This window comes from Aptenodytes forsteri, unplaced genomic scaffold (assembly GCF_000699145.1).
Source record: "Aptenodytes forsteri isolate BGI_AS27 unplaced genomic scaffold, ASM69914v1 Scaffold257, whole genome shotgun sequence".
In the NCBI taxonomy this organism is placed as follows: Eukaryota; Metazoa; Chordata; class Aves; order Sphenisciformes; family Spheniscidae; genus Aptenodytes; species Aptenodytes forsteri.
In genome coordinates this window covers 3,833,098-3,858,367 of record NW_008795194.1, presented here as the reverse complement: position 1 = coordinate 3,858,367, position 25,270 = coordinate 3,833,098, and the positions used below count along the sequence as shown (strand labels likewise).

Here is a 25,270-nt window from a genome sequence, read left to right as displayed (position 1 = left end):
GCTGCTCCCCAGGCCCCAGGCAGAGCTCCATGCACTCCAGCTGGTCATTGACATGACACCCCCTAATTTAACTTACAAGCCATTCACAAATATGTTTATTGTATTCCAACACTCCAGTCATGGGAGCCATCCCACCATGTCTCCGTGATGCCAATAAGGTCATACCCCTGCAGGCGTGCGCACGTCTCTAACTCCTCTTGTTTATTCCCCATGCTACGTGCGTTTGCATAGAGGCATTTAAGTTGCCCCCCCCCAAACTCCTTAGTTCACCCTCTTGTGCCTTGACATTATATCATTTCCTAGCTTGAAAACACTTGAAAACAATAAGGAGGCATGACCAGGAGCTTTAGGAACTGAATGCCATCTTCAGTAGATTAGTTTCCTTTTTTTGCATCTCAGATGTCACACATATCTATCTTCTAAGCCCCACACATGAGAAGAGTACAGTACGTAAAGGCTACTATATCAGGATTGCTCACTGTTTGACTTCCTAAAATTCCTGTTGTTTCCATAACTAATTTTGTTTTTAAATCTTGTGTTCTTCTGCGAAGCACAAACCTCTGCTGAATAGAACATCTTCATTCACAAAAATCAGAAAGACGCATTCCAACTTCCAACCCACCAGTTCTTGATTTTGATTCAATATGATAATCACAATCTGAGTTCATATTTAGATATTCAGATCCTATAGTAATGACAGTCATGGGAAAAAAGTAAAGCCTAGTGCAGAAAAAAACCTTTATGATTTCACATTAAATTAAGACAACAGAGGTTATTGGTTAATTAAGTTTCTTTGACAAGGGAAGTTGTTTATATAGGGCAACAGCCTGTAAATACGCAGAGTTTTGCACATTTTACAAAGCACTTTTACAGACATAATTCTGCATGCCAACAAGAAGCTATAATTTTCTATTCTGTTCTCAATATTTGAGTAAGTTGCATATAACTGCATTGAGTGCTACCTCGACATTGCAATGTAACTCCCCCAGTCAATTCCTTACCGAAAAGGGGTAAGCGTGCCTATCAGTGGTTATGGCTATTTATACCCCCTGTATGCCCAGTCCTGAAAACTGTACAAACATGTGCCTGACATCAGTCATGTAAGTGGGGCTATTAACTTCTTTGCAGTTAAGCACAGGCTGAAGTACTGGTCTGAGAAAGAACTCATTACCCTAAAAATTATGTAGCAAGAACTCTAATCTTTATCATGATTTATGTTTTAGGCAGCTGAGCTGGTAACCAGTGAGTTCTTTGAACAAGGAGACAGAGAAAGATCTGAACTCAAACTCACGCCTTCAGTAAGTTTTTATCACTTCTGAAATAGTTACTAACTCGAATAGGGTAAGAAAATGTCATTGGGTTCATTCAGAAAAAATAACTGTATTTTGTATGTAAAGAAAAATCTTGGAATAAATAAAAGCTCTGTCCAATAAAGGACATGCATTTAGAGCCATATATAAAAGCTCTCCAGTCAACTCAGTCACTTTTGCATTGAGCCCTTCTCCCCATTTTCTGTACCTATTCCCAAGGTTATTCTGTCAGTTAATTCTCTAAGCAACAGGTACTCTTTTTAATACACAGTATTCAAATAAAAAATCACCAGCTACTTAGGGAAATCAAAACTGTCAGATTTATTTTATGCTGCAGCTGTGTCCATCTGTGTTATCTGATGTATCAAATGCTGAAAAGCATTTCTATAGGTATATGACTAAATGTAACACTGGGATTGAAAGGATAAATTGGTATTGAGTGGAATATAGGCAGATGGGTATAAAGTATCAAACAAGAACTAAGAAAAAAGTTACATAAAGATTTTCAATGAACAATTTGAGGACAAAGCCTTATCCAGGTTAAATACCTCAAAATGTTGACAGGCCATTATCTGGAGGCAACAGGAGAAGGGTAACAGAAAGTATCCTAAAGAATTTAACTTACAAGCCATTCACAAATATGCTTATGCTTCCAAAAATAAAAAGACCATTCCAGTGGCTCAGACTTGTTCTCACTTTGATAATATTCACACATGAGCCTGTGGTGATGTAATGAAGTCAATATAGTTAAAAAGTTTGTAGTAAACAATGCTCAGATACAATAAATGGCTTTTCACTTTGTATACTGTCAGAGGTTGGGACATTAATGGATTTCTTTCCTATAGTAGTTCTGTGTGTACATCTCAGAAAAAATGGTAGCTATAGTCCAGTAGAAGAGTAATCAGTCAGTCATGGTATTCACAATTCTGAGACCAAATCTAGACCTGAATAACTGCAAGTACCATTCCATATAATATGGTATAAGTGCCTTTCCTGCCTTGTATATGAAATTTGCAAAATGTGTTTCTCATGCTATTGAAGCATAATAGGAAGTAATTTTATTTCAACACATACATTAATGTTACAGTCTTCAAGTAGCAATGAATTCCAGTGCAAATGGCCCAGGTCCAGCAACCTTAAGAATTATTTTAAGGTGTGTTATTACATCTACATTTTGGACATACTGTAGACTTGGTAGAAGTGCAGAGAAAGACAAAAGCCAGAGCTTTCTTCTGGACTCATGTCTTCTGAAAATCTGCATCCAACAGCCTAGACAGGTGGGATAGAAGAGCATATTGCTATAAATATCTTCAGTATTTCCTCCATCATAGGAGCACTCTGACTCTTCCTTTGGGCTGTACAGTCTGCACCAAGGAATACAGTAATTTGTGGGCCACATGTAGGATGCTTTGAAGCCATACAGCTTGAAAGAAGATTTTCCTCTCTGGCTCTTCACAATTTCAAAGAATCCAGTAAACTGATGTATTAAGTGTTTTATGTTAGGAGATAAGGCCAGGAAATAATCACAAAGTTCATCCCTTCTAATAGTTGATGGCTAAGGGTCAAAATCATGTAGAGTTTTACCACATTAATGAGGAATTTTTAAACAAGATCAAATGCTGATGTATTTCATGACATATCGCTATGACAAGCCACCCAGATAGGTATTGCTGCTAGTTAGATAAGAGAGTTGTTAGTCAGCAAGATAATGTGATATTCTCTTATCTTACAAATCAAGGATTTTTTTCTTGTGTTGTCCTTATAACAATCTGAAAATTACAGGATTTTTCAAAATTATTTGAATAGGAAATACAGAATCCTCCAAAATCAAACCCAAGATTCTCATTTAAGATCACAGAGTCCTTGAATCTTACCTCCTGGTCTTATTTAGATACATTGTGTGATACCTGTTTATGTCAGAAAGAGCAGGCTACAACTAGAAGAATTCAGCCAGACATTTAATGTAATGTAATATGTATAGTCTGGAGTTTCTAGAAGGTACAGAAGGAAAGTAAGTTTTCTCAGGAGACATCAGCCTTGAGGACATGGGCCCAGAATAAGAACAGACTTTCCACAGAAAAAGACAGAAAGATTTAAAACTTGGCATATTCAGAGAGTTAAAAAAGGCATTTGGTAAATGGTATGGATGACCATTAGAAGGAGGATTAAAATCCTGTAGACGGAAAGCTGATGGACCCAAGTAATGTCAGGCAGGGTATGAAGGAAACTCAACTCACGTTCAAACTCTTCAGAACTCTGTTTCTTCCATCTCCTTTCAGCCAACAATTGAGCCTCTTAAATATCAGCTTCAACTTCTATAATCTCCTCTCTGGGGGAGTGCCGTGAGCAGTGAATTAGGCTGCTTCCAGTGGAACAAATTGATAACTGCTCCCAAAACGGATACGTTGATTCTCCGCCCTTTGGATTCACAGACATGGCTGGTTCTGCAGAAAGGGTCTATAACTAGGAGGGAGGGAGCCAGCCCAGATCCATCACTGTTCATTTTGCCGAGCTGGAAAACCCTATGTGAGAAAAGGGAAATTTCTACTCAAAGGTATCCGCTTTACATTTCTACAGGAGGTTTCTTACCAGCTCAACTCCAACTGCGGAGCATTTCTTTTACATCACAGAATTATAAAATTCAAATACATTCAGCCTACAAATTTCAAAACAGAATTGAAAATAAACAGTTTATTTTTCATGCCAGACAAAGCAGTAGGGAGACTGCTGCAAAGATTGATTACGGTTTACAAGGTGTTCTGGTTGTGAGAATTTGATCATAGCTCCGAAGTGCCGGATGATGTGTCTGTAAAATACTCCAGTGTAATAAAGCATGACAGTTTTGTTCCCTTCTCAATTCAGGCCATTTTTGATCGGAACAGGAAAGATGAACTACCCAGGTTGCAGCTCGAGTGGATTGATAGCATCTGCATGCCATTATATGAGGTAATTTTTACTTACTGCTCCTGTAGAGTCCAGAGAAGACTTGAAGGCTGTTTGCACTCTTATCTTTCTTTGACTTTACCGAAAGTCTGAATTCTATCCAGAAATCTTCAGATTCCCTGAAGGTGGTGGTAATATCTGTAAACATAATTCCTCTCTAAGTTATAAAAGCTGATAGGGCAACTGTTTATTTTATTATGTTTGAGACAAACTGATTCTCATCATGGCAAGGTGTGGAGTGCTCTGCAGAGAGGTGCCAGAGGGACGACCTTGTTAGGTGCTGCTGTCAGGCCTGTCTGAATATGTGTGACCCAAAGGGAAGCTCAAGGCTGAGCCTTTGCACTCCCTTCTGGCTCCTTTCCAAACTGTTAAGGGGCACTGTAGGCCAAGCCTTTAAGGTCAGTGACAAATGATTTGAGGTTTAACCTGTGTGCTGTTTAACTTGGAGTTCATTCTTTTAATCGTGCTTCTACACAAACTGCATGGGTGCTTGGTATAAGATGTATAAGCTCTCAAGTACTACTTTATTAGGGCTATAGATGACCAGAATAATGCTTCTCTCTTTTTGGATTAAACCAGCTTCAGAATTTGACTTGTGTAACATAAGCATCACCGTTTTAACTTTTTCTCTCTTCTATGTATAGAAAGCAGAGATAGACAAGCAGGATGATAAATGGAAAATAACACTATAGAAACTTAACCATCAATAACTGTGTCAGCCAGTCTTCCTCCTACTCACTGAAACCACACAGACTGCCTTATGCCACTAAAGACTGCCATTTGGGCCACTGGTATCTGAGAAAACGTGGGGATGTTCTCACTAGGTATTTTTTGGGAACTGCAACAAGTTCTCCCTGTTACCACTGCACCCCAAACTGCCTCACATCTCTGAGCAATGAATGAGTCAGTGATGACACGAAGCCAAGAGCTGGGAAGCAGGTACCAGCTGCCATGTTAACATTAAACTGTTGAACTTCTGCCTGAATGTAGCTTCCCTACACACACACAATAATGGAGTAGCAGTTCCTTTTCATTTTACAGACCAGATGTGTCACCAATAGCAAATGAGGCAAGAAGGATGATGTGCTTCCCCTGCCCTCTATACCTTGTAGCATCTGAGGCTGCCACTGTGGCAATAATGAAGTGACTGCCCAGCAGCAAAAGCAACTCGTGTTGTGTGACATGGACAACATGCGCTTGTGTAAACAGCGAGATGGGCTACTGCTTTACCAGTAGATCCTGTCCCTTTCTTAGGTCAGTCTTTGTCATGATGAAATAAACTAAATCTATGGCTTTCAAACAATTAAGGCAAAGCAAGCACAGAAGATAATAAACCTGTATTTTTTAAAATAGCGAGATCATTTTGGACAATATGGGCCAGGGGGGAACTGACCTTGGACGAAAACTCTTTAAAAATAATGTTCCTTTCTATGTAATAGTTCATGTTACACTAGAATGCATATTATACCAGAATTCATGGTTTGTAATAGCATCTGTAATCCAAAAATGTACAATAAAGCAGGAAGAGCTGACAATCGTACCGTCCTCTGCATGAGAAGACTACATCTGAGCACTAAAGCTCTGGTTAGTTAGCTCCATCTTAGCAGGAGATCTCTGGGGAATATATTCACATCTGATTTCCCTGCTTTCTGCTGTCTTTGCATCATGCTGTGCAGCTATTAGCCTGCTGCTCAACAACTTAGAAAAGAGACACCATCAAACCTGGAAGTCATTGCAACACCAGCCTTAGGGGTAAACAGAAAACTTGATGTCATCGTATCACACTGCGGGAGATTCTCTCTTCAATATGAAGCCAAGTTTTAATTTTCATATCCAGCTTAATCAAACCTCAATACACATATCACAGCAGTGTATTCAGGCATTGTAAATCCTCCATTTAGGGCTGGCTGAACACTACAACTATGGCCAAGTCCTAGATTTCTTTTTCTTTCCAAATACATTCTTTAAAATTCTAGCCATTGTAATACGTTGTAGGGACTGCATGTGGGGATAGAATGGGTTACATCATTACAAATGCAACATAAAGAGGCAGAGTGGCAGCTGACAAATTAGTAAAATCTTAGCGGTACTTATATAGCTCACTAGCATAGTGCTTATAAAAACCGTATGTTTGACATAAACATTTGACACATTGTGATACCAAAATTACAACATTAAGCCGTAGAGAACAAAATCAAGGCTTTCGCATGTAATTTTTTCCATGCTAGTGATTAGAAGTCCTGAATCCGTGTGCGCAGATCCTAGCATCCAGAGCCCTGAAGGGACCTCTGTGAGGAATGCGTGCGTCCATACCAACGCAGTTGCTACAGCAGGACCTAATGCTGTGCTCTGTTTTATTTGACACCCACGCAGTAGAGATGGTCCCAGCAACCAGTGAATGCTGGCAACTCCCATTAAAGTCAGACAGGAGATCAGCAGAACCCCCTGAAATTTTCTTTGCTCACAGTAGTTCCCAAGAGTGAGCTATTCTTGGCAGCTGCGGATGTCTGAAGTATGCAATGCGGAAGGAACTTCACAGCCAAAACTTCCAGGAGTGGTCTGACACCACCCCAGTGCCACTGACAGTACTATAACAAACCATATCTTCTCCACAGTCGAAGCTTATGAGTTAGGCTACATGCCAGAGTGCCCACGAGGAATGTTTCATACTTAAAACAGTATATAAACTTTGCAGAGCATTTTAGAGACTTGCGGCCTTCCTAGCTTTATTTTTTTTTTCTGTTCTGAAACATTCTTTGGGACTTGATCAGTCTTCTGGGGAGATTTGGCTCCACTTCCTCCTTATGCATCTGCTCTGCTCGCTGCATTTCCTTAAGGTAGCTCAAGAAACCCCCCTTTGAGGTGCAGTTCTTCTTCCAAGTAAAAGATAATGAAGTCTCCTTTATTGGGGGATGTGTATCACGTGCCTCTGCTTACCTGGCTGGAACTGTTTTCTGAGTTTGGCCCCTTTTTGTGAGAAGGTTTACAGGTGACTAGCAAATCCTCAAGATCTGTGCACCTTCCATTAGTAATCCTGTTTGACTGCCCCTTGGAATGCCCATCTGACCCGGAAGAAAGAAGGTTAAAGATATACAAAACATGCTACATCATAAGCTAATGTGGAGCTTGAAGCTAAATATAGATATATAATGATAGCTGGAGATATAAAAAAAAATGAGGAATTATACATAGCTAGATTTCCCATATCCAAGTGTCTAAATCCAAAACTTTTTTGTGTTTGCTCTGTAAGCCTGACTCTGCTCTTGGCACAAGGTAAGCCATGGCTCTGCTCCCTTGCTCTCTCCTACATCTGCTGCTCAATGTGGGAATCAAGCTACCTCCAATTTCAAAATACCTTAGTAATCAAATCTGTTTCCTTCACACTGTGGATCAAAGGTTTGTGAAGATAAAAGCTTCCCAATTTTTTTTGTTCGTTGCTTTTTATTACACTTGGGACATTATAATTTTATTGAATTTACTTTTTTGTTACTGTAGTGATCACTGATCAGAGTATTTTTATGTGACAGTGGAGTTTTTGCCTTGAGTAGCAGAACAGCCACCCATTTACTCTGAAGCTCTGATTTTAGGGGCTTTAGTCACACTTTACTGCATTTGCTGTTCATTCAAAAATGACAGCAAGAGAAGAGTTCATCAGTAGAGATGAGAAACAAGCTTATTAGAATAATAATTTATAGAAAAACACAATTTTTGGAACTGTAGAGCATTTCAAATCTACTAATGTAGCTTCAGTATGAAGTAATCATCCCCTTCTTTTTGGTAGAATATTCTATAAAGGCAAAGCACATGCAACTAAAGCAGAAAATCTAAGACATCCCGCTGAAAATAAAGCACTATGGCTACACTGACAGCTGTGTTCACCACACAGAGAAAGTATTATGTACCTATTTGGACATATATGTTCATGTAACAGGAAACAGAATTTTGATCGTTAAGACAAATTACCTCTCTGACTCTCCAGTAAAGAGATGCTAGGAGTTTCAACACTAACAGATTTCTCTCCTGGATTCTGTGGTTTGTGTGTACCTAAGATAGGATCAGTCACAGATTTTTCCCAACTCAGATTAGATTTCTCTGTGGGGAGCAGACAGAGTGGGAGAGTGAAGATCTTACTCTTTTTAATCATTATTTTTCTCACAAACAACATCAAAGCTTCAGCGATTCCCATCAAACAAAAGATGCTAACAGAAGCCCAGCTCTGTTCACAGCATTGTTAGGCAGAGACAGTAACGCTATGAATAGCAGGGCCAAAGGCCGTGCACTCTGCTTCTGGGCAGATAAATACATAGTCAGGTAGTCAGTGACGATGACAGCAGCTATTTAAATTTAAGGGAGATGTCTTTGTGGAAGATAAAGAAGCTCATGGCTTTTGCAACTTATGCGTGCCTGAGATTGCCCTGCTCACCTCTACCTTGGTGCTCCATTGAACTGCTCCATTTTAGTGCTATTTTTAGTGCTATTCAAGATTTTCTTGGGTATTGAGAGCATTAAACACATAATAGTATCTACAGAAGTGAATTTGCATTACTTCATCTAAGATTCTAGGGGGAATCTGGAAAGAGTAGAAACAGTTATGTTTAGCCTAGCAAGTACTTTAAATGTTTTGAACGGAATGTGCAGGGACAGAGTCCTTCTTTATCACATTGTTTGACGTACTTAGAAAGAAATCTAATCACTCTGTCTACGACTCCAAGAGCTCTGATATGCCTGTCTTCCTACAGAAGATAATGTCTGGCCTTGTAATTAAATCTATCTTTAGAGTATGATGATGTAGCTGCAAAAGCATCTATTCTGCTTGTAAGCATACGTTAAATGCACAGGTTATCATAAACGGTAGAGCCTCTACAAAGCATAGAAAAAATACACAGAAATCTCCAACCATCATGGCTACCTCTGTGCTTTAACTTCTCCAGTTCAAGAGTTGAGTTTGACACCTGAATTGGAAGAGGATATGCACACACAGTGATTTTTTTTACAAAGTGTGTACTCTAGTTACAATTATAAGGCAGATGAATCTTTTAATATTCCTTTGCAGAGAAGGAGGAAAAGGTATGCTTTAAGAATCATGCTTACACTGCTATGTCCTGATGCAGCCCTTCCTCAGTTACCACTTCTATTCCTTTCCCTCATTCCTTCAATTACAATTTTGTATAAGGAAATATTTATAAGAAATTCAGGCTTTGGACCGCTCCTCTAGAAGTCCTGCTTGCCTAGAAGGGACTGTATGGGATGGCTTAGTCCTTACTCAGGCAAAAGTCACTGGATGCAGCCAAAACAGTGATGTTTTCCTTCAGGTGCTTCTGTCCTCTCTACACAGTCAGAGCTGAAAAACTTTTAAAATTATTTAATGAGGAATAGTTTATCCGTATGAACATTTTGGAAGTGGCTTACTGTACCCACCATTCACCCATACCTGGGGTGGTTGCTGCAAAAGTCAGAGCACTGCTGTTCTATTTTAAGTTTGCAACTAGTCAGGGGGCAGGGATAGCACTAGGTAGTGAGCTGTTCACCGTGAGCAACATATAGACATTCCCTGAAATATGGTCGCAAGTTGTTGAGAAGTGTTTTAAGCAAAAAAACAAAAAGGGGAATCAGGACTAAGCTATTCGGAAAAAATGTGTTCACAGGAAGCAATTTGATCAGCTCTGTGTGATTCCCATTGAAATCAGCTTTTCCTTTGTAGCACATTGAGGGAAGAGGAGGATAACTTTCAATAGATCCTAAAGAATACCATAAAGATGCACGCTTTTGGCAGGGCTTATTTCTGATATTTGATTTGGACACAGAGAGTGAGAGATAATGCATCTGTGCTTCCTGGGACTGCCTGGCTGACAAGGATTAGTAAGGCAGATAGGCTCAGGATGCAGTTATGTGATACACCATGGACTGAGGCTGCACAGACGTTGGCAGATCAAATTAGTCTCACTTTGTGTTGAAATCCAGGGGGTAATATTATCCAAGGAAGAGCAGGTGCAACATATTCTGCTGTGTTTGTAAGAAATTTGTTTTAGAGGAAACTTAATCAGGCCAAATGCCAGTGCTGGGGGGAGTTGGTAGCTAAGGATTACATTAGGAATAAGGGTTTGTCCCAGAGAGAGGAGATTTTGGCACTGCAGAAGGATCTTTCTGTAGCCTTGAGATAGGAACTCGACTAGGTTCAGCGCTTTTGTTGCCTTGTTGCTTGTCTACTATTGATGAACCTAAATGAGGCCACCCAGAATGAATTCTCTTGAACTTTCAGAAAACTCAGATACTTTGACTGTATTGCAACTTCCAATAATGGAATAAGCGTCGGCAAACTGTTTTTCTTACCTTTTCTTACCTCATGCCCTTAACCTACGGGTCTGGTTTTTTCTGCTCCTTTTGTACTCGTCGAGAGAAAAGGTGAAGAAGAGCTATACAATAAAGAAAAACCAGGAAAAGAAGAAAGAATGCTTTTATTTGCAATTCCCTTCTAAGTCAGTCACTATTTCACAGTGTAATATGGAAGGGGCATAGTTTTGGTGGTTTCAGAGCAAGGATTTTTGTGTCTATGAGTAACTCGAACACCTTTTTACAATGGGCACAAAGATCCTGATCCTCTTTTTTTGTTTCCTGAGAGCAGGGAGGGATTCATTTTGCTTTTGGAAATTAACAGAACATTATTTTTGCTAGGATTTTTGTAATTTGGTGAGATTATTGATGAAACATTGTATTACTATCAACAATTTTAGGAATTTACAAGTTTTCCCAAATCGCTTAGAAGAAGGCACAGCAAAAACAAGTATTTTTTCCCTTCAAACAAGAGTACTTCAACTTACTTCTCCGATAGTCATCTTATGCCAAAAAGGTCTCAACTGAAAGGGCAGGTCATCAACAAAGATATTTGGGAGAGGACAGAAAAACCAACATTTGCCATTGACTTTAGTGAAGCTAAGCTTCACTAAAGGCTTTCAGCCTGATCTGTAAGAAAAAGTGAATAATTCATAATACTACAATTTCTGTTGCTGTCTCATTTAGAATTATCTGCCCAATGTGTTGCGAAGGACGTGCAGTCATGTATGGAAATGTATATAAAGATCTGAGGAAGTAGATTGAAAAGTTGGCAGCTAAGGTAGAAGAGACAGCCAATAGAGGGAACTCAAATTGTACAGCAAATCTGAAAGAAGATAAATGGATAATTTAACTGACATTCAGTTTTCAAGAAAGACAAAGCACAAACTACATTGCATCAGAAAAGGACTAGAAATGATGATGGATGAAACACTTCAAGTAAGTGTTTAACACAACAGAATCACAGTTGCCTGCAGAATTCCCAGCTGAGGGCAAATTCAAAGAACTAAATAAGGATATGAGACTGATACGGTTTGAAGAGTTTTTCAAAATCCATTTAATAGCAAGGCAGAAGACATTGATCAGCTGCTTGGTTAAAATGTTGAAAGGAAGAGAGTTAGAAACATTCTGTCTCTTGCATGCTACAGACGTAGAATCAAAACCATAAACAGCAGAGCAAAATAAGACGTTGTTTATGAAATAATAACTCTTCTGAGCAAACCCTTGGTTTCATGAAATTATTATGAACAGATGAATCATTTGCAGCTATAGCAACACATCAGTTGAGCTACTTCAATAGGTACCCAGTCCTTCGGTATTACTCTTTCCCTTTGAGTGCATAGCATGCTTGATACTGGTCAGAGCACATTTGGCTACCAGGAGCTCTGTACATATTTTCCTCCCTGAAGTACCTGGCACATTTCACCAGTGGAGAATCTTACTTTATAATCATCCCTCTATAGTATGCATGTTTACTTACAAAGGAGTGCAGCGTTATTCTTGCTAGTGTACCATCACCAAAAAGAAACATAGCCCTAATTCATAGCAGAAGAGCTGAACACTTGTGCATGTATTAGATCCCTTTCCAGTCACAATTAGCTTCCTTCCACACTGCTAAAAATTTCTGTAGAGAAGATAAAAGAAACCCCTGTTTTCTGTCAGGGGAGTTAGTAGTATATTTATTTCATCTAATTACATTTTTAGGCATCAGAAAAAAATTCCCTGGCAGAAATGCAAAAGTAATGCACTGATGCATTATGTACTTGATGATCTGGACCCCTCCTCAGTAAGCCCTAGAAGGAATAAACAAAGTTCCCTTCAACTATGAGGAGATTGCAGTAATTTTTTTTTTTCATGAACTCAGCCTTCTCCCAAATACAGTAATTTTTTCTGGAACATAATGATTAAATATGTCCCTGAATCAGTAGGGCAAATAATTAATCTATATATGCACACAGTCAAAAGTTCATAGAAGTTAATCCCTGTATCTTCTCTGTATCGCTTTATCTTCTGTATTCTACCTATAGAACGTAGAATTTTAGCAGTCTTTTTGTTTTTAATACACAGGCATATATACAGAAATACTTTTGGCCATCAAGTATTTGTATTATGAAGATCAAATCTGTGGCTGACTGCAGTACAGGTTCCCTTTTATCTGAACTAATCTGAAGTTCAAGGACTTTCAGACAGATGGCTCACCTTTGGCCTATGTATTCTCATGTGAAAGCCACTTCAGCAAAACTCAGGAGTCCAATTCAGCTTTGTTGTAACTGGTCACGACTCTCTTGACTTCAGCAATGCTTCATATGCTTACACCAGGTCTGAATTTATCCCTATGGCTTCTCGGTCACTAGTCCTCCCTTCTAACTCAGAAACTGCCTACATAATAAAAGTGATTCATTAGAAACCACCGGGTTCCAAGTAGAGTGAACACTGAGACCTATAACTTTTTGATATGTGCTCAGTCATAAAAATGAATTTATATGGTCTTACTCCATAAACTCACTTTACAAATATTAGACCCACAACCATACTTCCGTGAGCTTGTCAAAGCTCATAAGTTAAGCAAGGTCAGAACTGGTCAATATTTGGATGAGAATCTCCCAAGGTCAGAACTGGTCAATATTTGGATGATATTCTCCAGGGGGGAAAAAAAAAAAGAGAAAAAAGTATATACTCTGGAGGTTCTGCAGTGTTTGTAAGTTAGGGCATATCGTGCTCCTCCTTAAAAGGATTTGGTATTAGTCTTAGGATACAACAAAATGTTGTATTTGCTTTAGCAATAGTTTAGACTCTGGCCACATCTGTGCTGCATCTTGGCTGCTTCAGATAACATCCTTTCCCAGAGATGAAGGTGATGTGGCAGATGAAGTCCTCTCCCCCACCACCCCCCTTCAACCCAGGAGGCAGATGCCTCCACTGCTACCCATCGCCCTCTCCCCGAAGGGGGTTTGTTGCTACTTCTACTATTTCTGCATTTTCTATGCTTTATCTAGCAAAATATACCTAAGAAATACATCTCTATACCCTAGAAAAAACACTCTCTGCTCCCTCCCTTCTCCCATAAATAACTTCCTATGTCACGCTCTCCCCCTTTTGAGCTCTCCCTTCAGGCAGCTCTGCCCCTCTCCCAGGTGCACACAATGTATTGCTGAAGTGCCTTTAACCTTTTCTTGTACTGGAGGAGCTTAGATGTAAGAGGAGCTATACCTTGTAAAAGTATGCTGTGGACAGAGCAGTACATAGTAACAAAAGATACCTACATTATTGAAGGTGGTAAGAAAAAGTCAGTGCTGTACAGTAACGTTCTGAGAAACAGCTTAGTCACACATCTGAGGTAATACATGGATGCAGAAGGGAACTGCAAACCTATCTGGCTTTTCCTAACGCCGGAGCACACGGCCACCAGCATGACCGCTCTTCCAGCACGCTTTATCACTCTGCGATTAAGAACAGCTTTTACAGCAAAGGGGATAAAATGGGAAGGGTCACCAATCCTGTACCTACTGCCGTGTAGCAAGGCAGCTGCATTGCAGTGGAAGGACTGCAAGCGGGCACCGAGGTCCCAGGCGGAGAGACTGGAACTCCCCCAGGCAGGGCTTCCCTCACCCTCTCCCCGTGCCCAGCTGGCTGCCCGCCAGCTCACAGCCCGCCTGCTGCACCAAGGAGGGATGAGGAAAAAGGGCGTTTCTGGAGCTATGACTTTATGTGCTGGTGTCCCATGTCAGACAGCTGTTGAAGACCAAGCCTCTTCCTACTAAAGCAAATAATAAATTGAGTGTTAAGAAGCTGGATACCAAATTAGACAGATCACTAGCAAAGCTGTTCGTAAGAGGCATGCATCAAAAATAGCGGCCTGGAGAAGCAGTACATCAAGGGGGTTTCATGCAATAAAATGGAAAGTAAAAAGTGCAGCCAGGAGGTAGAAAACCCTGACTAGGCTACAGCCAAATAAACTTAAATAGGTTTGGGAATAAATTGGTGGTTTAATCCGGATCAGGAACAGGTGCTATGAATGTAATTCAGTAAATGGTCGAGAGCCTGCCAGAAGGGAGAGAAATGTGTTGCTTTTGAGATAATTTCCCAGAAGCTTCATAAAAGAAAATTGATTACTGGAGTTTAATAATTAAAACAGAGCCAGATATACAGTAATCAAATGAGTTTTTAATTACAGCTCAAGCAGAAATAAAATCCAATTTATGTACTTTGTATCAGAAAAATCCTACTGAAATGCTTTGGTAGCTGGAAGAAATAAAATAAAAGCTAATTTCCATAGGAATTATAGTAGTTGGTTTAATTAAAAGACTAGATCGGAATGAAAGAGTCCCAAAGTGAAAGGACACTAAATACAGAAGCACTGTTTAAACATCAAATCAATGTCTGAATAAAAACATTTTATAGACCAAGTGCACCATCTGCACTGCCGAGTATCCCTAATCTGAACTAATGTGTAACAAAATAAAGTTTCTTAAAATTACACTATGTATTTTATAAGCTTTCAATAGAATTAATTGTTTGTGCTATTGTAAAACTGAATATTAAAGACATGGTTTATTCTTTCTTAAATACTCAATTTATTTTGTCAAAGTTAATGTTATTAGTTAACCATTCTTGTTATTTACCTGGTAACCTCTGTTGCACCTGGGTTATTAGACTCTGTAATACGCACTTAGGTATATATTTCTTAGAAATATATGTATTTTACTTTTGGATTTAAAATGTGTTTACAGCTCATAAGATACAGTGATTGCTGTTGAACTGTGTGGGTGCTTCTTGAATCCATTCCCAATCTACTTGGGCTTCTGGTCTCTGCTGTAGCAGACGCAAAGCTGATTGATCTAAGCAGCTCGAGCACTCACAATCCTCCTGGCACTGTACGTGAGGGGCTGTCTCCTACCATAAAAGCGTGGCACCTGCCTAGGCCTGGAGGGATGGGCACAGCAGTAGGTCATGCCCAGGCCTCTGCGTTTGCTCCCTGGCACTAGGATTGAAAACATCACAGTCTTGTGGTCAGTCTTGGCAAAAAAAAAAAGTACAGGAAGGACACAGACATAGCCTAGAGCTGCAGAGCCACACTGAGACAAAGTCCACTGTCCCAATGAGCTCCTTCTCCTCTGCGTTGCCTGTAGCAGGTATAGGTTGCTGGTATAGCATTTATGATGGGAACAGACTGTGCTGCATTTTGTGCTCACAGATCCTGGGGCTGACCGGGTGTGAATGTGGAATGCCGTCTTTGCGCTTAGAGACATTTGAAACACACTGATTATTTTTGGTTTTTAAATCTAAATTGTATATTGGAAAAATACTTCACGAAAACTTTTTCGAGATTTAAGAAATACCAGCAAGCTTAACTGCCAGTGGATGGACGCTGGCTTTGCACAGAAAGGATCTGCTAAGTTGCTGTCGAGTTGCGTATCTAATGTGCTACCTCTAGACACAGAGTTGGTAGTGGTAACGCAGGTGCTAATGATAACAGCAGTGAGCTTTTCAGGTATTTTCAGGTGTTTGTGATGTATTACTGCCCCTCTGTTTTGGACTCTGCCAAACCAGGTTTGAGGAATGCACAATGGTCTAAAATAAAGAGCTAAAATGGGGAGCTCTGAGGCACGGTGATGGAAATGTTATAAATCCACGTCCGTTCTATCAAATGTCACCAGCACACAATACTATGTGTGGCAGAGACTGCAGTAAACTCTGCCTCTTACCCCAGGCCCAAGGTTGCAAAACTATCTGCCCAGTCTGTGCCATATTCTAAGGAAATAATTTCAAGCGGATTTGCTTCAAGTTCCACACAGATCAGCTACTTACTCATGGCATGATTTTTCAGAAGTGCTGAGCATTCATATTTCCTACTGAAGACAACTGAAATTGCAAGTTTTCAGCACATCTTAAAATCAGGCCATTAACCCTTAATTATCATATAATAGCACAATTAAAATCTACCAAGACTTACTTCAGTAGCTAACCAAGCTCCCACGGCTTGCAGACTAGCTATAAAAATATCCAGTTCTTTAGTGGTGTCTGAGCTCTGGGGACCATTTAAAGTGGTTGCTGTTAACCCTGCTATTTAAAGCAAATAATGAAAATGATCAACTGTAAAGGTACCTGCGTCCCCTTTCCTTTCTTTTCCTTAATAATTTTCTGCACTGTTAGAAGAACTTTTGCTGTCTTCTGTCGTTTTTTTTCCTTGCACCAACCCTTTATTTCAAATGACAAATACGTAGTTTCCATGCTATCAGAGAAAGCATGATACCCAACTCTCAGCAAAACCCACTTCTTGCTAATCAAAAAAGCTGCAAAAGAGTAATAGTCCTCTGTCCTGAAAGAGCACATTACATGACCGCTTTGGAGGTAACTGGTTAACCCTTTCTTCACACCCGGGTTGCTGCTGTTAATGAGGTTCTGCCTCTCTTTAATGTAGGGACAAAACGAAGTGAAGCACTTGTGGTCTTTCCGCATAAATATTTGATACTAAAGGGGAAGGTAAAATAAACGTCTAGCAAAGGTGTGCAGAGATTATAGAATTTTGGGGCTGATTCGAAGCCAGCTGAAACCAGATAAAAGATTCTTACTGGCTTCTGTGAGCTTTGGATTGGGTATGTATAAAATAGGTGATTGCCGTGCAATCTAAAAAGAAAACTCATTTTTTCTTTATTTTGAGCACAGAGAAATGGATTTTTTGCCAGCTTTGGAAAGCACAGTACTGTTGTGGTTTACTCATCTATAGGAAGCAAGAATCTAGCACTAGGGAGAATCTGAAAGTTATTTCAGCTTTGTGCAACTCGTCATCCAACCAGTGGACCTCCTGCTCATAGATGCCAGCAACCAGATAGCCTCAGGCACCTGGGGGATGGCTCAAAAGGACTATCTTTAAGGATTACAAAGCTAAACTAGTTGAGCAGCAATTCTGCTACCTCATGTGCTTTTTTGACATTTTTGGTGGCTTACTTAAAGCCTCAGGTAAAACAAGTAAGATAAAGAGATCTCAATGGGAACAACAAGCTTTACCTACACAGGAGTTTACAGCTGGGGGCAAGGAGGGTAGGGGCATGGTGCATATTAAACTCTTTTTACCCTGTTACTCCCTGGACTGTCCATCAGAGGAGTGGAAATGCTCTCAGTATTTTTTCTCTCACCCTCTTTTTTTTTAACATCTTCTTCCAGTGTCTAGTGAAGCTGAATGTGAAACTGAAGCCTATGCTGGACTCCGTGGCAGTAAATAGAGGTAAATGGGAGGAGCTGCACCAAAAAAGACTTCCTTCTCAGGCAGCATCCTTGTCCTCCTTTTCCTCTAGCTTTACCATGTCTCTCAAAGACATAAATTAAGCCTGCAAACGTCAGTGTCGCTTTACGGTAAGAGCTGTCCAAAAGGCTTTCGTAAGCTTAGGCCCACCATTTTTTTAAGAAATGCTTTCACAGACATGCTTAATTGACTGGATATTATCTTGATGGCAGCATAGTTTGCTTTTACTGGGAGGCTTAGTGGGACTGAAAGGAAGGCCTGCGGTGAGATTGCGCTGGTATCTGGAGTGACACGGAAGACTTAGCACAAGAAGCATTCATTCAGCTCCACTACATTTCAACTGCTGCTGTAAAAATCTGTAAAGCTGACAACAGACTGAAATATAAGAACTTACAGCTTAATAAAATTAATAATACACAGCAGAAGTGGGATGCAAGCTGGTCAATTCATATGCAAGGAGCTGCAGGAAAACAGAATTAGTATGTAATTACATTGTTGTTTTGCATCTCTTCAGTACATGTTATGAATCAATTATGCCTGCTTTTGTGATGTTCCTCTCTCACTCTTCCCTCCTCTTTTATGCCTGAATGTTCTGAAAAGCCTGCTTTGTATTCTAAAGAAGTATTTTTTTACAACAAAGCTTCTTAGTGATTGATCAGGGCCTTTAGAATTGCCTACCTTTGCTACATTTAAAAACAAACTTTATTATCTTTAAAAACACCAACCTATCCCTGCTTCCCTGAGAAATTCATATTAACAATGCCGTAAATTTCTCAGCAAGGGGAAGTTTGCATAAAGGCAAAATATTGCATGGTAATTTTAGAGGTGGGGGGTTTTTTTCTTTTAAAAAATGCTCTTTTAACACATTCATTTTTTTTTAAATTAGAGTGTCCCCTAAGGAAAAGATTAATGGGCTTTAATGAAAATAGAATACAAATAAAAAAGGAAATCTGTTGCCTTGTGCTTCAGGTTTATATTACATTGAAAAGTGGACCACGGATAAGCCTTTCTAGTATAATTTCCAGTTGAAATTAGTATTTTGAAATGGTGGAGAGGAAGAATATCATCATACTGGACTGACTACCTCTTACTTCTCTTGCAGTTCTTTCAGTACAATTTTGAGATGCTGTTATTACAGCTAGCGCACCACTAGTCAAGGCTGAGATGTAGACGTCCGTGGTGGTGGTGTTCATAAAAATCTAATCAAACATGATTCAAACAAAACCAATCGTGTCTAGTTCTGTGTGATAACACCAGTATTACCTGAAAGTTGGTCTCTTTCCATTAGTGCAAAGATCACTAGTGTAGCGAAACTGTGATCTATGATTTGAGGGTGCTTTCTCTGCTGCATGACCGGACACAAGAGGGATCATGTTGCAGTGCTTACAAGTTCCCATTCATAGGGAAAAAAAAGCCTTTGTACTCCATGAAAAATGGGATTCTAAATATAGGGTTGTCTGGCAGCAGAAAATACAGCTGAATTTTTAGTTTTACACCTGTGCCAAACTCCACTTACTTCAGTGGAATTACCTTGAACTGGCACCAACTTAATGGAAATCAGAACCTGGCCCAGCTGACCAGATGCTAAAAAGAGCTTTCCTCCTTTCTAAGGAAAGTGAGTCGTTAGCGCCTTTGAAAAGCTGACTACATCTGTCTGACAATCAAACAGAAACAACAAATCTGCTGATCACTTCTTTAAAAAAAACACAACAAAACAAAAACCCTCTGTGCTACTAATCATGTGTCTAGGAGAATAGCTGGAAATTTCAGTACTGTTGCAAGCCAATCTGTTATTACGCAACTGAACCACATCACTTTCTCTAGCAGAAAGAAGCAGGGAAGGAGCAGAAATGCAGACTGCACAGCAGTGAAAACATGCACCAAATGGAAATGTTTCTGCTATTATTTTACCACTTCTTTCTTCCCTGAATAAAGACAGATGCAGGATAGTAAGCAGCAAGCCATACAAAACTTATAAGACGTACTTTATGGGAGAAACAGATACTAGGAACTGACATAGTGCTGCTGGCAGGTACACACAGCTTTCCTGAATTTTGATATTGCATCTTGCTAAGTATAACGTAATTTATAGCGCATACCCTACAGCTCCCCCCAAGGTTGAGTCTCCCCTCATTTCCTCTCATTTTATTGGCTTCAGTGCGCTGTTGCCCATGGCAACACCCACTGGCAGGGATGGGGATTCAGCACCACCGCAACCTGACATACAGCTGAAGCTCTAACAATGTCAACCATCAATCAAGTGACTGTTTGTAATTGCCTCCATCTATTTCTCCTGTCTTTCGGTATCTTTGCTATTGTGGGTCAAAATTCAGAAACTGCTGACTAATGTTATGGTTCTGTTCCTCCATCACAAGGAAGAAAATGAGAGAGCACGGCTAGATCTTTATCAAATTGTTCTCAGGCAAAACGAAGCAACCCTACTGAAACCAGTAGTGCATCTCAGAACAGCATTTGGTCTCTGAAAGTGCTATACCTCAATCTTAAAAAATAAATTAAAATCTTATAATAATTTTTTTTAACACTCAGCTTAGGAATCCACAAAAGATTTGCATTTTTGAGAGACAAAGAAGATTCTTTGTGGAAGTACGCAGTACAGTAAAGAAATACATTCCAAGTTCCTCATATTTTTCGATGGTGGAAAACACTTTTTAGCTAGCGCTTACAAGCTTGACAGAGAGAAATTGTATTTGCTTTTCATTATTTCAGATAGGGAAACATTTTCCCAGTACTTCAGTCAGTTTTGCCAAACTCTTCCAAGATGTGCACAGGATAGATGCCTGTGTAGGATATTAAACGGGAATTCTCCATCTTTTACTTGTTTCCCTGCCCACTGCACAAGCAAAGCTCAAACCCCATTGAAATCAGCTTAGTTCTGCGATTGCGTATAAAACACAGGTCCACAAGAGGTGAGGACAAATTAAAGGGCATGTGAGAAGAGGACGGAGACCCCACCGTTACCCCAGGACAGTGGTAGTAAAGCGCTGCTTGGCCTTTCCATGGAGATGCCCCAATGCACACTAGTCTGCCTCAGCAATAGGAGAGTCCTCACTTATTTGCCCTGGCTGTTAGCAGAAACGTTGCCTTGAATGAGGGCTCTAGCATTTACAATTCCAGTGCTAAAATGTGGTGAGCACATGGACCATCCATAGGGTCACACGGGCTTCATTCTCCCCCGAAGGTGCTTCGAGCTGGTTCAACTGCAATACCTTTTTTTCTAGGTGTCCTCCTGACTAGTGCTAACCGCAGCCTGAATTCAGTCGGGTTTCCTGTCTCATGTGTTACACGCCATGAGGTCTCACAGGCGTCTGCCAGCGGCCCTCACTTTATTAGCAGAAAATGCTCAGGAGAAGACCTGTGTGTCTTCATCCCCATCCTCAAAGGTAGTTCAGGCCACACAGTAATTCCACTCAGCATTCCCACCTGTGAGACCCCTTACCAAAATCAACCTTTCCTTACCAAAAAAAAAAAAAAAGCAGAACTGCTAACATTGTGTAGGGTAATCAGAAGGAGCCTGGCGTTCAACTCCTACTTGGTTTGGAGCAGGCTTTCGAACTGCAGGTGCACCTGTCCCACCAGACTGTGGGGAGTCACAAGGGTGGGCTTGTCTCCTGCCCTCCTGCCAAAGCCCTTTACATGTGCCCAGCAGGAAGATGGGACGGCTGCGGGGTACAGCCCCAATTATCTGCTTCACGCCTGGGAGATGCACAGAGCAGACTGGCTTTGGTGGAAGAGCTCAGGAGGGGTTCATATGTGCATCCTCCCAGATTAAAGCGCAACACAACACTGTGACCTCACCAGAAAACCAAGCACTGTTCAAGGCGAGGAGCATCTGTGGTAGAGGCTCTCCTGTGGCTCAGACAGAAGAAGGGTTTCCCACCGCCTGAGAACGAGACGTCCAAGAGGTGTCTTTGGCCATAGTTCAAATAGTCAAATCAGACAATTTCCCCAGAAAGTGCCCCGTCATTTTGCCTTTCTCCCAGCCTGGGACCTACAGGCAAAACAGAACAGCTTCAACAGAACGTGATTGAGATGTAGACATCAGCTTCTGTCAGGACACGGTTTTGTTCTTGCTCCAAAGCAGAATCACACTTACAAGGTCAGGCAGCAGTAGCTCACAGAAGTTTAAACTGGATGTCTCATGCGGCAATTAACACTGAACTCCCCATGCAGCTCTGTCACAGCCAGCCCCTGCTATCTGCAGGGCCAGGGATCTTGCTGACAAGGTCACTCGTATGTTTTGTGCCCTGCAGAAAATAGCTGTAGAGTAGACGCATGTGTTTCATTTTAGCTCAGGTATTCCTTCAGATGGTGTCCTTGGTACAGCAGCTGCATTTTTTTCTAGACTGGTGACCTTGCCAATTGCTCCTTCTTAGAGTGCACTGCAATCTCATAATGTGCCTGTAGTTATCAACAAAGCCAATACTAGTACTCACAAACTATTTTTGAAAACTGCAACCAGCAGTGCCTAATCTCATGTGTAATATTTAGATGAATTAATCCTAGTAGAAAAATAGGAGTGTTTCAGTCTACAGGCCATATATTTATTTTCCCTTCATAAAATTAAAACAATTTTAGTTACTGATAGATTGTTTTTCCATTGAGTGAAATTTTAGAACAGGTTTATTTCAAGGTTATGTAAAACATATTAACAGACACTTCCAATGCTTAGAGTGTTCTGGGCAAGAAAACGTAGAGCAAGAAGGTTTTTTATTGGCTTTGTCAAAGAAACGGAAGATTTTTAAGAGTAAAATCATGTGAATGGTTTCTAACATAACAATGAAGTGGGAGGTATAAATCAGCTGAAATGAGAGACTCCAGAGATTTCCATCACTTGAATGTGCCAGTATTGGATTACATACTGTGTATTGCTTGTTACCTTTTTGTTCTTGGATTACTTTGTATTTAATTACCAATACATAAGCATCTTGGCCACTGCATCTTACAGGTGTGTGGGGAATACCATTATAAGCTTTGAACCTTTGCCTATGGAAAACAACTGACACGTACAGAAATACTGTGTGTATTTTCTAATGCAAGTGAATCCTACATACTTTCAAAATGTGTAACTGAAGACTTCTGCACTCTTTTCCTTTTTGCATTTTTAGACCATTACCCTCATTGTTTTGCTTTAGTAGATCAAACAATGCTGATTCAGCTTTTTAAAGCATGTTTTTGAAATGAACATCTTGGTTTTCTTGGTCTCTCTAAAAAAAAAAATAAATCATTTTAGGTTTGCTGTAGTCTACAGGCCATATATTTATTTTCCCTTCATAAAATTAAAACAATTTTAGTTACTGATAGATTGTTTTTCCATTGAGTGAAATTTTAGAACAGGTTTATTTCAAGGTTATGTAAAACATATTAACAGACACTTCCAATGCTTAGAGTGTTCTGGGCAAGAAAACGTAGAGCAAGAAGGTTTTTTATTGGCTTTGTCAAAGAAACGGAAGATTTTTAAGAGTAAAATCATGTGAATGGTTTCTAACATAACAATGAAGTGGGAGGTATAAATCAGCTGAAATGAGAGACTCCAGAGATTTCCATCACTTGAATGTGCCAGTATTGGATTACATACTGTGTATTGCTTGTTACCTTTTTGTTCTTGGATTACTTTGTATTTAATTACCAATTTATAAGCATCTTGGCCACTGCATCTTACAGGTGTGTGGGGAATACCATTATAAGCTTTGAACCTTTGCCTATGGAAAACAACTGACACGTACAGAAATACTGTGTGTATTTTCTAATGCAAGTGAATCCTACATACTTTCAAAATGTGTAACTGAAGACTTCTGCACTCTTTTCCTTTTTGCATTTTTAGACCATTACCCTCATTGTTTTGCTTTAGTAGATCAAACAATGCTGATTCAGCTTTTTAAAGCATGTTTTTGAAATGAACATCTTGGTTTTCTTGGTCTCTCTAAAAAAAAAAATAAATCATTTTAATGGTTTGCTGTGGTTTTTAATTATTATTTTTCTTTGAAAACACCTTGTCGGGATGAATCAGAGCTGCATCTATTGATTACTGAATCACACAAATAGAAGAGCATGAAAACACATGCGACTGAGCAGCCCAGATGATACAATTGTTGAAACCTGACCTTGCAGCACTCGTTCCTGCGAGCAAACCTAACTTCGTTGGATACACTTGACATTAGTCTGGAATGACCAGAAACCAAATTTGGCTGGCAACTTTAACAGAGCTATTTACATGTACAGAAATTACACAGATTATACAGTCTGTGATACTGGACGTATCATTGTTCAGTAGAAATACCGTGGGGAGAAAAAAAAAATCCTTCCAAAGAACAAGTACGTTGTTGAAATAGTTACAGAAAAGTGGGATATCATTTATTCTACTTTTTTAAAGCTGCAGGAAAGCTGGCAGATTGTGCTAAGGTACAAACGTCCTTCCTTCCATCAGCCATGACAAACTCTGGATCTGGATAGGCTGTAAAGGGGATGTTTCATGTTCAAAAAGCCCACGACACCAATAAAATTCTGGCCTGTGTTCCAAGACTGCATGTTTAGCTTAAGGCCTGTTTTTGCACTACCACTTACTCCTGGAGAGAACTTAAAGTCTATTACGCAAGTTTTAGAAATAAATTAAACGAGTTGAAAAAAAATCAGTGAACTCACTTTGATTTTACTCTTTATTCTTTCCAGCTGCCTGACTTATTGAAACGGGGCAAACATTCAGGTCTAGGCAGTGTTTTTAGGAGGAGCGGCCTGTTCGAGCTGATTTGGAATCACACCCCCTGCCATGGGCAGGGACACCTTCCACTAGACCAGGTTGCTCAAAGCCCCATCCAGCCTGGCCCTGAACACTTCCAGGGATGGGGCCCCCACAACTTCTCTGGGCAACCTGTGCCAGTGCTTCACCACCCTCGTAGTGAAGAATTTCTTCCTTATGGCTCATCTGAATCTACCCTCTTTCAGTTTAAAGCCATTACCCCTTGGCCTATCACCACAGGCCCTTGTAAAAAGTCCCTCTCCAGCCTTCCTGTACTTCAGTTACCCTTCAGGTACTGCAAGGCTGCTATAGGGTCTCCCCGGAGCCTTCTCTTCTCCAGGCTGAACAACCCCAGGTCTCTCAGCCTGTCTTCATAGGAGAGGTGCTCCAGCCCTCTGATCACCTTTGTGGCCCTCCTCTGGACTCGCTCCAACAGGCCCATGTCCTTCTTACGTTGGGGTCCCCAGAGCTGAACGCAGTGCGCCAGGTGGGGTCTCACGAGAGCGGAGTAGAGGGGGAGAATCGCCTCCCTCGACCTGCTGGCCACCCTTATTTTGCTGCAGCCCTAGTGAATCGCCACTAAACAGCCCGTTTCACTACTCGGGAGATAAAAGCACGAAAGGGAACAGAAAATGGCAGGCAAACACAGAGGACGCGGTTCCTTTCCCAGGCACCAGCTCCCATTTGCAC

The 25,270-nt window shown here is 40.4% G+C and overlaps 1 protein-coding gene across 1 annotated transcript in view; it reads left to right on the top strand.

Annotated features, from left to right (window-relative positions):
- PDE11A (phosphodiesterase 11A) overlaps nt 1–17,909 on the top strand; it is a 145,675-nt gene extending 127,766 nt beyond the window's left edge. Inside the window, exons 22-24 of the mRNA XM_009278683.1 lie at nt 1,228–1,298; nt 4,173–4,256; nt 17,748–17,909. Coding sequence (XP_009276958.1) covers nt 1,228–1,298; nt 4,173–4,256; nt 17,748–17,909 — 317 coding nt within the window. The remainder of the gene's footprint in view (nt 1–1,227; nt 1,299–4,172; nt 4,257–17,747) is intronic.
- Nucleotides 17,910–25,270: the final 7,361 nt, after the last annotated feature.